General features: G+C 38.2%; 1 protein-coding gene across 2 annotated transcripts; it reads right to left on the reverse strand.

Moving 5' to 3' along the window:
* Positions 1-3,701: 3,701 nt before the first annotated feature.
* znf207b (zinc finger protein 207, b) lies at positions 3,702-11,266 on the reverse strand. Of its 2 annotated transcripts, none has more exons than XM_080880875.1 (10): positions 11,090-11,266; positions 10,479-10,605; positions 10,206-10,344; positions 8,404-8,586; positions 7,466-7,541; positions 7,255-7,307; positions 7,012-7,136; positions 5,402-5,647; positions 4,860-5,016; positions 3,702-4,484 (listed from the first exon to the last, which is right to left on the reverse strand). In XM_080880875.1, the coding sequence occupies exons 1-10, from the start codon at positions 11,128-11,130 to the stop codon at positions 4,333-4,335; spliced, it is 1,299 nt and encodes a 432-aa protein (XP_080737001.1). In that variant the 5' UTR covers positions 11,131-11,266; the 3' UTR covers positions 3,702-4,332. The 2 variants fall into 2 exon arrangements, with proteins under 2 accessions (XP_080737001.1, XP_080737000.1); XM_080880874.1 differs by having other exon boundaries at positions 7,012-7,139; positions 11,090-11,263.
* Positions 11,267-14,854: the final 3,588 nt, after the last annotated feature.

The following is a 14,854-nucleotide window of genomic DNA, read 5'->3' on the forward strand; positions in this document are numbered from 1 at the left end:
TCAACGGTGATCACTGACTTTTTTTAGGAGCTTTTTGAGATTAAATAGAAGAAAATACAAAACATTAAACATGTTAACAACACAAAAGCCATATTAAACGCAGACTACTTTAGACCCGGAAGTAGAATTCGTCACGTCATCACTTGATAATCGGTTTGCATGTCCACCATGACCAAAACCGGAAGTGACGTCATTTCGCGGAAATGTAGTTTTTTACCATCAGGACCTTACGAGTCTATACTTGTGTTTTTAAAAGTTATGTTTGACTTTATGACTTTCTGTGTCGTTTCTGGAATGCTTAGGATTCATATTGCACTACTGGAAATAGTTTATTTTGATGCATATGCTGTTTTTTTTTTGCAAATTTGCATTATAATACTTATTTTTGTTTTTCCTGCAGTATATAAAAATTGATGTATTTCAAAAATAAAACTATGAAGACACTTAAAATAAATTTCCTGTGGTGGGAAACTATTTTGTGCCACTTTTTTGTATTTACAGATAAACCTCTTAAATTTCTCTAACTAGAAATATATGTTAAAAACACAAAAACGATTTTAAATTTTTTTGTAACTTTTTTGCAATTTATGTAATTACTATACACTTAATGCATACATATCATTAAAATTTGGGCTATAATGGTTTTATTGATGTATATCAACTTGAAATGCTCCCAAAAATGGCACTACAACATGTAAAAATATAAGCTCTGGCGAACTTGGTTCTATGGTAGGTCTTAAAGGGTTAATACTGTATTGTACACCAACTACTCGATGGCAGGTGAAACAAATACCTTGATGAACTTTTGCACCTATGTGCACTAATGTGCAATAACATGTTTTACTTTAGGAGCCTTTTCAAAACATTCAAGGTCATGTGACACAGAAGAGTTAAAAACGGTAAGAACAAAAGTACCTGACAAGTCAAAACAAATTTGCATGTAAATTAACTCTGAACAGAGGATTCATGTGACAGGTGAGGAGCGGAAACAATACAATATTTAACCGGAAGCCAACAGAACTGCTGAAGGACTAGTGTGACGTGACTAACGGAAGGACTTGAAGTAACTTATTACACTAACAGAAATTAGATTCCACTGAAAGTCAAGGTTTTCACTGTTTCACAATTATTTGTATGTTAATCAGCAGTAAATCACAATTCTGACCTTAACTTGGGTTAACATGCATTTAGTGATCATGAAGTTGGGGTTAAAATCTGACTAATACTCTGTGACGGAGCAGTGACTCGTAGAGGGGCAGATAGTTTCTGAATGCCTACAAGCATGAACACGTGGATGTTATAAACCAGAATGTATTTTTTTTTTTTAGACCCGTTAAAGAAAACAAGTGTCAACAGAAAATTTCAATTATTTTTATTAAATTGACATGTATTATTTCTGTACTTTATATGACAGCTTATATTTATTTTACTATCTGGAGAGAGAAATAAAGCATCTGATACAGAAAACCGTTATGACATGAATAAGAAGCACATGTTAGACAGACTCATAGCTAAGCACATCTGAAATCCAATAGCTTGGTCTAAACATGAGCCTGATGCTAACCCCCCCCTCAAAAAAAAAAAAAAAAGAAAAAAAAAAAAAAAAACACCCAAAAAGCTGGGAAAAAAACAAAAAAACAAAACAAAACCAAAAAACACCTAACCAGTATCAATACTTTCACTTTACGTATTACAGACATTAGCTCTTATGTCAGAATTTAAGAGTTAGTTCACCCAAGTTTAAAACAACCTTCCTACTCAGCTCTCACCTGTGGTGTCCTGTTTTGCTTCTTTTTGGTTCAGATATTCTCGATACAATTTTATGTTCAGGAAAAAATGTGATATTGTTTTGGAGAATGTGTAAGACAGCAAGGTGAAGAAAAAAAAAATTCAAGTTTAGCCTAAATTTTACTGCTATATAAGACTAATCCTGAAATCATGGTGTTTTTCCCAAAAACACTTCAGGGGAAATTCATATTATCATTTTACTTATTACAAGGAACAAAAACAGTGATGATTCTTGAGACTGAAGGGAACTTCCCAGAGAACAATCACGTTGGTGTGAAACATTTGACAGAAATTCTTTAATGTCAATGTGCAAAGTTAGTAAGATGCTGGAATTTACCTAGCAAGCACAAAAACTAAGAGCAATCAGGTTAGACACCACTTGCGAAATCAGGGTGAACTGACCCTTTGACAGAAGCCCCGGTGACACTGGCGGCCCATCCCACGACTACTTACCATGTTTGTAATTTTCAAACTCAGACAGGACAAGAGAGACAAACTCAGTGCACATTTCAATGTCACTTCAGGCATAGCTCTTCTGACATCACACTAATGAGCCACAACCTTGAAACCACTCACAGATGAAGTGACACTAATCATCTTAAAATCTGCTGCTGGGAGACGTGTAGTCCAAGTGTTCATGTGCTGTGGCTGATTGGTGTGAAATTTAATAATACAAGGCCTAACATCCACATGTAGAGGATGGAGCCACACTAGAACATCATCAGGTACTTACTGAGTTTTAACTGACCTGTCATGCCAGCTGATTGGGTTTTAAGGCTGAAAAGCTGATATGGATGGGCTACAGACAAAAACAAATACAAAGCAGTAAGTGATATGGGCAGAGGAAACACTGTGCCACATCAAATACCTACAAGCACTTCTTTTTAAAAAACCTGCTATTTTTTGTTTTTAATCCATATATGCACTACACTCAGATTTGCACACCTGTGGTGTCTGTTCTTTCACAGATTGCTTTATAGACAGCAATCTGTAACAGGATAACCCCAGATGTCCGACAACTATGATACGTCTAGGATTTAAAACAAAACCACGCAGCAACACAGGCCAGCACTGTGGTAAAGACCAGCCAAACAAAGTGCTTTGGAAAATAATAATAGGCATTGATTTACTGTCATTTTAGAAATATAATGTTAAGGGGTTAGCAGTGGTCACAAGAAGACCCTCAGGTGTCTGTTCTTGCATTTTATTTTTCCTATAGAAATGACAGTGCTAGTTACTCTTTAAATTAAAAAAAAACTGCAGGGAGAAAGAGACTGCAGAAATAAGCACTACGCTGCAGACAGTGATTAACACTATAATCAAGTCTAAAGTAAATAGCAAAGACCTCACCTTAAAAAACAAATATGTTAAACTCAGCTGCTGCTGTTGGCTTTGTTTTGCTTTCCCTCTTCAATGCATAATAGAGAGATGACCACGACAGACACCAACATTATTAAAGCAGTCAACCGTGTGTGTGTGTGTGTGTGTGTAGGAGTTAATGGGTCAGAAATGAAACTTAGCTTTTCCTTCATTGCAGACTGGGTGTACTGCAACTGTATTGCTTAATTTGCAGTTAATTCCATCATATCACAGGTACCATGCAGTATTTTGGAACATAAAGTTAGCCAACATCTCAGTTTTTGGCTGGAAGTACACAAACTCAAAGCATGTAAAATCTTTATTAGGCTACTGAATTTATGTAAAGAATTTTTTTTTAAATTTATTTTTCATAATCAGTCTATTATTAAGGCAATGATTGATGCACTCAACAAAAAACAGATGATGGCAAACTTGGTCTTTGTCTACCTGATAAGATTCTGCCATTAAACAAATCCCTAAGCTGTGCAGAAAAACAAAAGACATCAGTACAAACCTTCATGACTCACCTCCACGCACGTCAGGACAAACCAGCATTGGATTTCAAGATGGATTTTATTACAACAGATTGATAAAACATTACAAAGGATGTATACAAGTAGACTTAGGACCAGGAAATATTTAAATCAAACCTGAAAAAAAGAATAAAACTAGAGCCTGATGAGTCATGGAGTTTATAGACTACGTAACTGGAACCAGTTTCTGAGACCCTCACCAACCAAGGTTGGGGACGAATGTCCAACAGCATCTAAGCATGCTGTGAGGGCCTCAATCATTCCACCAAAAGAAATAAACAAAAATATGATTAAATGTTTACAAGAGAAACTTGCCTTTGTAAGGAGTTGGTACGTTCATGAAACTCCAGCAGCTTCAAAAGAAATATGAATCATTTAAACACACTTCACTTCTATGAACCTGAGTGAAACCTAAGGGGAAAAATATATCCTCACATGTAATTAGTTAACAACGTTATAGTTGTTAAAAACTTATGTGGTGTTTGGCTCTTTTCAAATAAAGATGTTACATTAAATGTCCATGTGTTCTAACAAATATTTGTCTTCACCACCGTTGGTCTTTATGCTCTTTGCTTGCAGCTAGGTTTGAAAAAGCACAAGGGTGATAGAAAGGTGTTAACCTCAAACCTAATGTGCAGGTTGCTTTGCTGCTTCAGTAGCGTCCAGCCGGAGACATGACGGGAGGCCTCATACCCATGGGAGGGCCTCCCTGGTAAGGGGGCACCATGGGAGGCCCCTGCCCATATGGAGGCATCCCTCCAGGCATGTAGCCTGGCATGCCCTGAGGAGGGGCACCATACTGACCTACAGAGAGAAGAGCACGGAGTGTTTTAATGCTACTGTTCAAAAGGACATCTGATCTCACCTGCTGTGCACCATACACCTTCCTGTCCAAATCTACAAAATTCAATTAATTATATTTTTCAAACAGCCAAATATACTTGGGTTTTTTCCTGTTGCGGTTTCTTTTTTTAAATTAAACACCTACTTGACAGAGACTGCTGAGAAAAAGCTAAGCTTTCAATGAAATGTGAACTAAAATGATCCACAGACAGGTAATGAGCACAAGCTGGTAGAACAGTGAGTTACACAAAAAATGAGTTTGCTAGAACAGAAACAATTCTGTACACTGCCAAAAAAAACAAACAAACAAACAAACAAAAAAAAGGATTTTCTTACCATGTATGGGATGCCTCATGCCTGGCTGCTGTGGTGGCAAGCCTTGCTGTGGGGGCATTATACCACCCACAGCTGCCACTGGGGGAGCAGCCACATGGGCCTGACCAGGTCTTGGTGCAAGACGCTGGTAACGAGGAAGTTGGGCCTTCATCTCTTCCTGTTGGCAGGGACAATGCACAGAACAAACATTCAGACTAAAGAAACTTTGTTATGCCCCTTTACAGTACAAAAAAATGATGAGGAACTTGTACCAATGTTGACGTGCCCTGATTTCAGACTGAGGATGTTCAAGTTCAGAATCATCCTTTAACATAACCACAAAAGAAGAACTACTAAGTAGTATTAAGGATGTGCAACCAAAGTGTTTAGCTTCAAACATATTCTGAATATATAGCTGAATTATGATCAAGATATACAGAATCAAGCTGGTGGTCAAATACTGCACCAGTCTATTATTATCTATTGCCCAATGTGCTATTATAAATATGTATCAGTCATTACTTACTGTGAAAAGGGCAAAATAGAAAGCTCAAGCAACTTACCAGTGAGATATCCTCATCAGGGTGGATCAACTTACTAGTTGCACTCGTGGTGGTGAGGGTAGCAGGCTTACTGGTCACTGTGGCTGGGGGTTTGGCCACAGTGCTGCTAGAGGGATTAGAAGAAGTGGAAGAAGAAGAGACAGAGGGCTGGGTGTAGGCAGGGAATGTTGCTTTGGGTGGGTCAGTGGAGGCAGCTGTGCTGAGGGAACTTGAAGCTCCTGCGACTCCTGGAACAGTCTGCTGGGCCTGTGCAAAGACACCATACATATAACTGATTTTTTTTAAATTAATAATAAGATACTAGCTTAATGTTGCAATATGCAAAAAAGGAATGAAAATAACCCCAAAATAAATTCATTTTAAAAATTACAGTGAAAAGATGACATCTCAGTAACAACATTAAAAAAAATGGAAAAGTTAACTAATCATTTGATTTAAGCTTTACATTTTAAAGCACTGTAATGTACAAGTGTATTATGATTTGGTTACTCTGAAGCTTAAATACACAAATTACACATGATTTTAATAATCCCAATTAATTTGTTTCCATTTTATTTTAATTGGAACAAAGCTGTTGCACTATTTTGTCTCAACCACAGTGCAATTTTTACATTAAATGGAGAAGAACTAGAAGTATCTATAGCACTTCAGATGGGAAGAACTCGGGTTAAGGGAGAAAAATAAAAATCTTGCAAAATCTGTTGGGTACTAATTGCATCATGCTCCTGAGGTTGAGAGAGAGTGGAAGATTCTAAATAAAGTTCATCTCATCTTAGGCCTATTTTAACTAAAGCGCATGCACACTAATGAAGCTCACAAACAAAACATGTCAGTTCTTGTCAGAGATGCCCATCCTGTGACACCAACATCATGGCCAGCATGGCTATTTTGGTGCACAAGTAGACTTATGAAGCAAATATGGTTAGTATCCAGCCATGTTTAAGTTTGCAAATTCAGAATTTACAGGCAGTGTTAATAAATATTCAACATGCAGCTGCCACAGAGCACAGAATCCTGTCTGTGAGCATACTTGTAGCATATTAGGAAAGGGAGGCTGGGGAGACGCAGACTGAGGGTCTGCAGATGGAGAGGAGACAGCTGCTGTGCTGCTGTGAACACCAGAGCCCATCTGCAGCATGGTGGAAAGGAAACCACAGCGTTTGCATGTAACATGTCTACAATGTTTTTTAATCTGAATTTTACCCTTTACAACATACCCTAAACAAGGTTAGAAAGCAAAGGGACACATCAGAAACAAGAACAAATGGGAAATAAAATATGAGGGTTTTTTTTCCTCTGGTATACAAGACTAATTTTAACCAGCTTATCTGAGTGGGGTTTCTTTTATGTTCTACTTCTGACAATTTGTTTATCAATCAACCAGAAATGTAGCAAATATGAGCAAGTGACACAGACTCCAAGCCTAAATTTTGAGCCTGGAAAAATCCTGTTATGTATACAACGACATCATAAAACACCCTGTTGACGGTTTAATTCCAGATAAAGTAAACTACATTAACAACATGAGACCTAAGAAAACAATAACATCTCTTTGAGGCAAATGTCTAAAGAAGTCACTGCATGTGTGTTAGTGGGGTTACAATGCCCACCTGTGCTGCACTGGGGAAGAGAGGTTTGGTGACAGCTGGCTGGGCCGCAGGTGCGGCTGGTCGAGTGACTGCAGGGGCTGGGGCCATGTGAGGAATTCCTGGCCTTGGGGGTATGTGGGGTGGGACTGCTGTAGGATGAACCGGAACCAGGATCAGAAGTGTTTACATGATCACATTTGTCAAATTTAGTTCTTTGTGTAATATAAGTTCAACGGTTGTTTCTGAAATGCAAGCACAACTCACCCGGGGGTATCCCTGGCATCATTGGGGGCATCATCCCTCCCATTGGCATCATACTGCAAAAAGCAGAGACCCACAGAAAATTGGACACACTGATCTGACAGTGAACTACAGTAAAACTGCATTTCAGTTAGCTCCATGATTGTATTATCCCTACAGACAAAACACTGGATAGTAAAGTTACTATTAAATCAAAAGTTAGTAAATGAATTACCCTGGTGGCATTCCAGGCATTGCAGGAGGCATGCCATGCATCATGTGAGGAACACCGGGCATCATAGGAGGCATTCCTGTAACAACGGGTTAGAGAAGATTTATTTAGCAATAACTCATCATGCCACACAAACAATCAAACAAGTAGGCAAATAAACACAGCAAAAGGATACACATACATAAACTACATTTTCACAGGCTCCATTTAGTTTCTTGAATGATTTCAGTCGTATATTTAGATATTTGTGGCAAAAAACTGAAGGAGTGTGTTAAAAGCATACATGACAGATCATCTATAGGGTTAAAATAGATACAACCGCTGAACAAAAATTATTTGTTGGTGCTCTCTGGTGGACAAACTGCATTAATACTGTCAACTTTTTAAGAAGGTAGCTAAAAACTTACAAAAATACTAAGATATATACTGAGGTGGATTTGTTGGTTAATTACGGGTCATGCGTGCCCAACAATTACACCAATTATCTGAGATTGTTGATGAATTTAGAGACACATCCAGCAGGAATGTGTTATGTAACGTGCTACAGAAATCAAATTCCCATGTCTCCTTAAATGCAGCTGTGATTCAGCAGTAAAATCCATCTAGCAAAAACATTTAAAAATATTGTGAATTTGTGGATGCAAGATTTCCTAGCATTAGAATTACAATTCAATTGGAAAGAAAAAGAATACTTTTAAACTGAAATAAACCTGGAATGAACTTGAACTTCTATCGACTGGCAAAAGGAAATGAAAAGGATGTGAAGGATGGCGACATGAGAAACTACTGCAAAACAATTCAACACAATAACGGTTTTAGTTAAAAAGCAGAACTGCAACTGGAATTAAAAGTTGATCAGCTGCGAAGCCAGTTTCATATGTGTAGTTGATGCATAGATTTTTAAGTTTGTAAAAAAAAAAAAAATAAATAAAAAACCCTGCCTTGATATCCTGCAGGAGGAATCACTGGTGCTCCAGCCACAGGAGGGATCCCAGGTTGTGCCATTGGGGCAGCATAACCTGCCTGGGCCTGGACCACAGTGACCTGCTGAGCTGACGGTCCAGCTTCATCATCATCAGACTCATCAGAGTCATCCTGATTGTTTGACTTCTTCTTTTGACTCTCTGAAAACAGAAAATGTTGACACCTAAGCAAAATCTTATGTAACCCATACCATAACACTATATTAGATTACTAAGACTCGTGCATCATATTACAAACTAGGGCTGGGCCATATTATACCGTTCACGGTAATACCGGTATAATGTTAGGCAACGATAGGAAAATGAAATATCGCGATAGAATGGGAGTAAAACGCGCATGCGCAGTGCCTTTGTTTTCATACGCACATGCCGATTGTTGAGTGAAACAGATGAACCAGAATTGGTTTGTAAAAATGGTGCAACTTCCGTGATGTGGAACTGGTTTGGTGTTTGTCCGTCAGATACACGACAAAGCACATTTTTTTGCAGAACATGCAAGCGGCCGTTGTTATTGTCGTATTTGTCGGACTAAGATGCTCTTAAATCTGGGAGTAATCTGGGTCCTAAACTCCGTATGCTTCAGGTCAAACAACACTGCAGCATCACTTAGAGTTAAAAACTGTCTAAATTCTTTCATCTTTAATAAAACGATCAGCATTGCTGCTTTACCAGGTGTAACTATAAAGTGCCTCTCAACTTTAACTTCCAGGCATCCATGAAAACAAAAGTTATTACATTTAATGGAGTTAGAAGTTAGCAGGAAGCTAGCGGAAGTTAGCTCGCTAGTTTCGCTAGTTACCTAAGCATGATATAGCATGTTCTGACTGAGAGATTTCTGAAAAAAAATCAAACGTACAGCTCTGCTATCACTTCCAACATAAATGAAGACAGGAAACTAAACAGCAGTGACGTTTGTAGGGTTACTGAAGTTGGGCTAGCTGGTATATAATGATGTGCTACGTGATCGCTAGCGACACAGCTATGTTAGCATAACATAAACAGTGAAGCTGGAGGACGAACACTAACACTTTTCCACTTATAAAAGTTAACGTGAAGGTTCTTCATGGTTAGAGACAAATGCAATCGCATGGCAGGATGCTGTAAACGGACCAAACTTCAGTCAGGAGAACAACTGAGATAATCCATCCACAATACGAGGTTAGTCATTAATATACTGCAACAACATGGGAATAGAGCAGCTGCCAGAGAATTCAACATTAATGAATCAATGGTACAGAAGTGGAGGAAGCAAGAAGAATGAGTTTAATAAAGTTTGATTTATCTGACTGCTTTGTTTCGCTTAATGTGCCTTATAATCCCGTGCACCTTATGGTCCGAAAAATGCGTACTGCACACTGCAGTTTAATGTTGCAAAGCACCTCTTTTTAACTTCAGTGGATATTATACATGGTTATGCTCAGGATATGTCAGCCCATTTCTACTGGAAATGCCTTTTGGTTAAACTTTCAGCAAGGAATTTGCATTTGCACTGTTACATTTTTATAAAGCTTTAATGTACATAAAAACCAGCTTCTTATTTAAGTGAAAATAAATGGAAGGTTGTCTTTTTGCGCTAGTAATGTTGTGGAGTTGTATTTTGTCTCGCATCAATTATATCGTCGGTTATATCGTTATCGCAAATTTTCAAATATATATCGTGATAAATATTTTTGGCCATATCGCCCTGCTCTATTACAAACCCTATAATATAAACCAGGTTTTAGTCAACACAAGCACAGCCCTTGCATAGGTGAACAAACCTTGTGATTTCTGTTCTAACGTTCGCCTTCGTTCCTGCATGTCTTTATCTGGAATTCCCTCCATGCCATAGATTTCCAGCTCGATGTCTGTTCTTCCTGGAATTGCATTTGGTACGCTGTCAATCGTCTCTTTGTGCACCTGAAAAATATGCAAAGTGAGTCACCACAAACTCGAATAACTACTCGATTACCTGTAACTAATGTGTGTGTGTGTTTTTTTAAACAAAGATGCTACAAATCTTAATAAGGTTATTAATAACTAAAAACCCATACCTGCATGCAATGAATAGCCAAGCCAGGGCCAGTGTACAACTTCTTGTGGCAAATGTGGCATTTAAAATGTTTTGCCTTTTGATGCTGAATGAGGATCTTTTCATCGTCGAAGTCTCGATTACAGTACCTGGAAACTGAAGTTAAGGACTGCCCAGTAACACTGTACAAGATCGAAATTCAGCGACCATACAAGCCGGCAAAATAACATAAGAACTGCTTAAAATAACCATCACTCAGCGACTAAGTAGCGCAAATCGTCTGGTTACACAAATCTAAAGACGGATCAGTCCTGAAGATTGAATCATAAACGAAGCTAAATGCTAACATAGCCGTTAATATCCAAGGTATTATTCGATTCCTGTAACCAGCACCACGAACCCAAACTCTACTAGAAATGAAATACAACCGATACCGAGTATTTTACAGCTTTAAAAATATCTCATTAAGTAAAAATCAACCAGCAAAACTCTTAAGTTCGTGAGTGCCAGTCGCTAATGCTAACGCAAGCTTTAGGGCGTCAAGAGGTTAGTTTGGGCCTTCCCTTTGTCGAGCTAACATGTAGCCCCTCGTCTTTCCACAGCGGCACTTTATCGTCGAAACAAAAAGGATACCAGCACCATGGCTTCATCTGCTTCTTCTTTTTTCGCCCCATTTTATGAAATACTGGAAAACCGGTATCAAAACTCTAAACACTTGTCTTATTATCTGTTTGAGAACAGCATGCTGTAATCCCGTGACAAGGCCGAAAATGGCGCTTCAATGGCGGAAGTTGTAACGAACGTATTCTCGCGCGAATACGAAATGAGCGTCACAGACACGCCCAGAGGTTCAAAACAGGAAGCACGGTAGACAGGATAGCCGACAGGTGAAGTAAATAACTGATTTCACTGCAATGCAATATTCTGGCGAACCTTTGGTGCTGAATAGCACTTGGAGACTTAAAATGAAGTGTGTCTCATTCCATCATTCCTTTATAGCAAAAACACTCCCCGATGGACAGACCTCCCAAAGCCAGCTCGCCATGTAACATGCAACTGTCTTGATCATGGCCAACACACTGATGTCTCACGAAAACGTTCATGACTCACGAAGTCTTAAAACAAGAATATTAGCAGATTGGGCTGATAGTCAATGATGTCTTATTTGGAACTTAACTTACAGGACGGTTTTTCTCTTTACATATTATTTATTCTAACAGATCCGTTTACTGAAATAACTGCTGACATTTTCTTGTATTGCTATAACCATTGTTAGAAGCGTTTATCCACCAACATATTTAAAAGCTTTATGGACACTAAAACATAGTTCATGATTGACTGGCAACTGTAACCCAATAAATGTGCAAAGATCTACTTTCACCAGAAAGATGAACTAAAGTTATCATCATGATAGGTATTACGTGTTTCATATATTTTTAACAAGATTAAAAACAAGAAGTAATGATATAGCTGCATGGGCACAGATTACAGCAGGGGGATTATATCATCAATAAATAGCTGCCACATTATCCATATTTTTCTTTTAACCAGTGTTGACTTTTTTCTTGTTGCGTGGAGTCTAGAGGTTTCCATCATATAAATGGAAAAAAAATATACTAGGTGTAAAAACCACAGTTTTGTCGATAACAAAACTGGCTTTTGTGCGCCACTTTTGCATCTGAGGATGGTTTTTATTTAAAAAATGGTTTTACTATAATGTAATTTAATATACTTATATTAATATAAGTAGGGCTGCTCGATTATGGCAAAAATGATAATCACGATTATTTTCACTGAAATTGAGATCTCGATTATTTGACGATATTTATTTAACCCTTTAAGACCTACCATAGAACCAAGTCCGCCAGAGCTTATTTTTTTTTTTTTTACATGCTGTAGTGCCATTTTTGGGAGCATCTCAAGTTGCTATACATCAATACAACTGTTATAGCCCATATTTTAATAATATGTATGCATTAAGTGACCGAGGACAAGCTGATGACATAAGCTTGTCACTGGCTTGCCATCACCAGTGTGTGAATGTGTGTGTGAATGGGTGGATGACTGGATATGTAAAGCGCTTTGGGGTCCTTAGGGACTAGTAAAGCGCTATATAAATACAGGCCATTTACATAAGATGTAAGTACAACTCCTCCGGTTTCTTATGCAAAACAAATTATTGCGCTAGCTTACGCGGTTCTGGTTCTACAGGGATTTAAAGGGTTAACAATAACAATGTATTGAATAATGACTTTAAAAAAATAATATAAAATAGTGTGCAAATACTGATAACAGTGCAAATGTTTGCAATATAAAAAATAAATGAAAAATGTAAACATCTATGTTTAGTGAACTTTGCAGTGTTCCTCTGTGGTGCAGCTACTACACCGTAGCAACGTTTACACACTATGTCTACTTGACGTCTGACTCTGCGAACCCATAATGTTTCCACACCACTGAAGGTTTTTTTTTTACCTCTCTTTTCAACCAACGGCAGTCACTCTCCTCTCCAAATAACTTCTGCTTAGCTTTCCGAGCTTCCCTTGGGTTCTCTTAATCCGGTTGTTCAGTCTGACGTCACTAGCCGTGTCTGGGTCTAAACTCGCTGCAGGTCCATATATCAAACGATCACTATGGCATTACTGAGAGTTGAAAAACTGTCTAAAGTCTTTCATCTTTAATAAAATGATCAGCGTTCTGCTCAGGTGTAACAATTGAGTTTAACATCCAGGCATCCATGAAAACGGAATTTATGACATTTAAAGGAGTTAGAAGTTAGCAGGGAGTTAGCTCGCTAGCTTCTATCTAAATACAATATAGCATGTCCTGACTGCGGGGTTTTGGAAACAAATTAAAACGTACAGCTCTGTTATCACTTCCAGCATAAATGAAGACAGAAAACTAAACAGCAGTGACGTTTGTAGGGTTACTGAAGTTGGGCTAGCTGGTATATAATGATGTGCTGCGTGACCGCTAGCGACACAGCTACGTTAGCATAATATAAACAAGCTAACTTTTTTTCCACTCGATAAAAGTTACCGTGAGTGTTCTCGGTGGTCAGGAACAAATGTAATCGCATGGCAGGATGCTGTAAAAGGACCAAACTTCAGCCAGGAGAACAACTGAGATAATCCATCCACAATACGAGGTTAGTCATTCATATACTGCTGCATGGGCTGGGCTGTAGTTACATCCTAAGGTTTTAAAAACTGAGCTTAAATAAATGATTAGCGGTAATAAAAGCCGAGGGAGGTCAACAGTGATCACTGACTGTTTTAGGAGCTTTTTGAGATCAAATAGAAGAAAATACATAACATTAAACATGTTAACAACACAAAAGCCATATTAAACGCAGACTACTTTAGACCCGGAAGTAGGATCCGTCGCGTCATCACTGAACAACCGGATTGTTGTGACGGGTGTTCGAAATGCAGAGAGGTGCGCTCGATTTGCCACACGGAGCAGCGCGAGAGTAAAGCACGAGGGAGGGGCTAATAATCGGCTCAGTCATTTTTAATGATCGTTGAAAGCCCAGATCGTAATCGTGATTAAAATTCGATTAATTGAGCAGCCCTAAATATAAGGTCTGTGGGACTATTTTGATGTAGTTCTAAAGTTTTGTCACAGGATGGTGGTGTTTTCTCCTGCATAACATGCAGTCACTCCAGTAAAACGTATACAGAACCAAAAAAAATGCTCTATCTTCAGGATTATGTTCACGTAGCCAGACAGCTAAATATCTATACCTTTTGCTATTAAGTTGTTGCAATGCCAGGTGTATTTACAGCTAGGTCCATATATATTTAGACACAATACAAATACAATTATTGTTATATAATGGACATGGGCATAATGTGTAGAACTTTCATTTGAGGGTATCCACATTCAAATTGGATGAAGGATTTAGGGGTTTCAGCTCCTTAACATGTGCCACTCTCTTTTTAAAGGGAACAAAAATAATTGGACTAATTAGCCCATGTATTTCATTGGCAGGTGTGTGCATTCCTTCATTATGCCATTAATGTGGTGCTTGCATTTGGAAGAGTTCGCTGTCAACAGACAATATGCAGTCAAAGGAGCACTCCATGCAGATGAAAAAAAGCCTTCCTTTAACCTCGAAAACAGAAAAAACCATCAGAGAAAGACAACAGTGGTGGATGATCAACAAAAGCCAACCAAGTGAACAACATTCAGAGGGTATCAATATCCAAGTCCACCATAAAGAGAAGACTACATGAAAGTAAATACAGAGGGTTCGCTGCCATCTGCAAGCCACTCCTAAGCCTCAAGAAGAGAAAGGTTAAATTTAAATTTGCTTAAAAATGAAAAAACAAACAAACAAACAAACAAACCCCAAAACAAAAACAAAATCCATAAAAAAACAACATAGTCCTGAAA

Source organism: Rhamphochromis sp. 'chilingali' (assembly GCF_963969265.1).
Source record: "Rhamphochromis sp. 'chilingali' genome assembly, chromosome: 4".
Classification (NCBI taxonomy): Eukaryota; Metazoa; Chordata; class Actinopteri; order Cichliformes; family Cichlidae; genus Rhamphochromis; species Rhamphochromis sp. 'chilingali'.

Excerpts from the sequence above, each read along its gene's own strand:
- znf207b (XM_080880874.1), bottom strand. The coding sequence starts at position 11,130 with ATGGGGCGAAAAAAGAAGAAGCAGATGAAGCCATGGTGCTG. Across the intron at positions 7,542-8,403 it reads TCCTCCTGCAGGATATCAAG|GAATGCCTCCTATGATGCCC; the intron begins GCAGGGTTTTTT and ends CCGTTGTTACAG. Across the intron at positions 4,485-4,859 it reads CATGAGGCATCCCATACATG|GTCAGTATGGTGCCCCTCCT; the intron begins GTAAGAAAATCC and ends TTCTCTCTGTAG.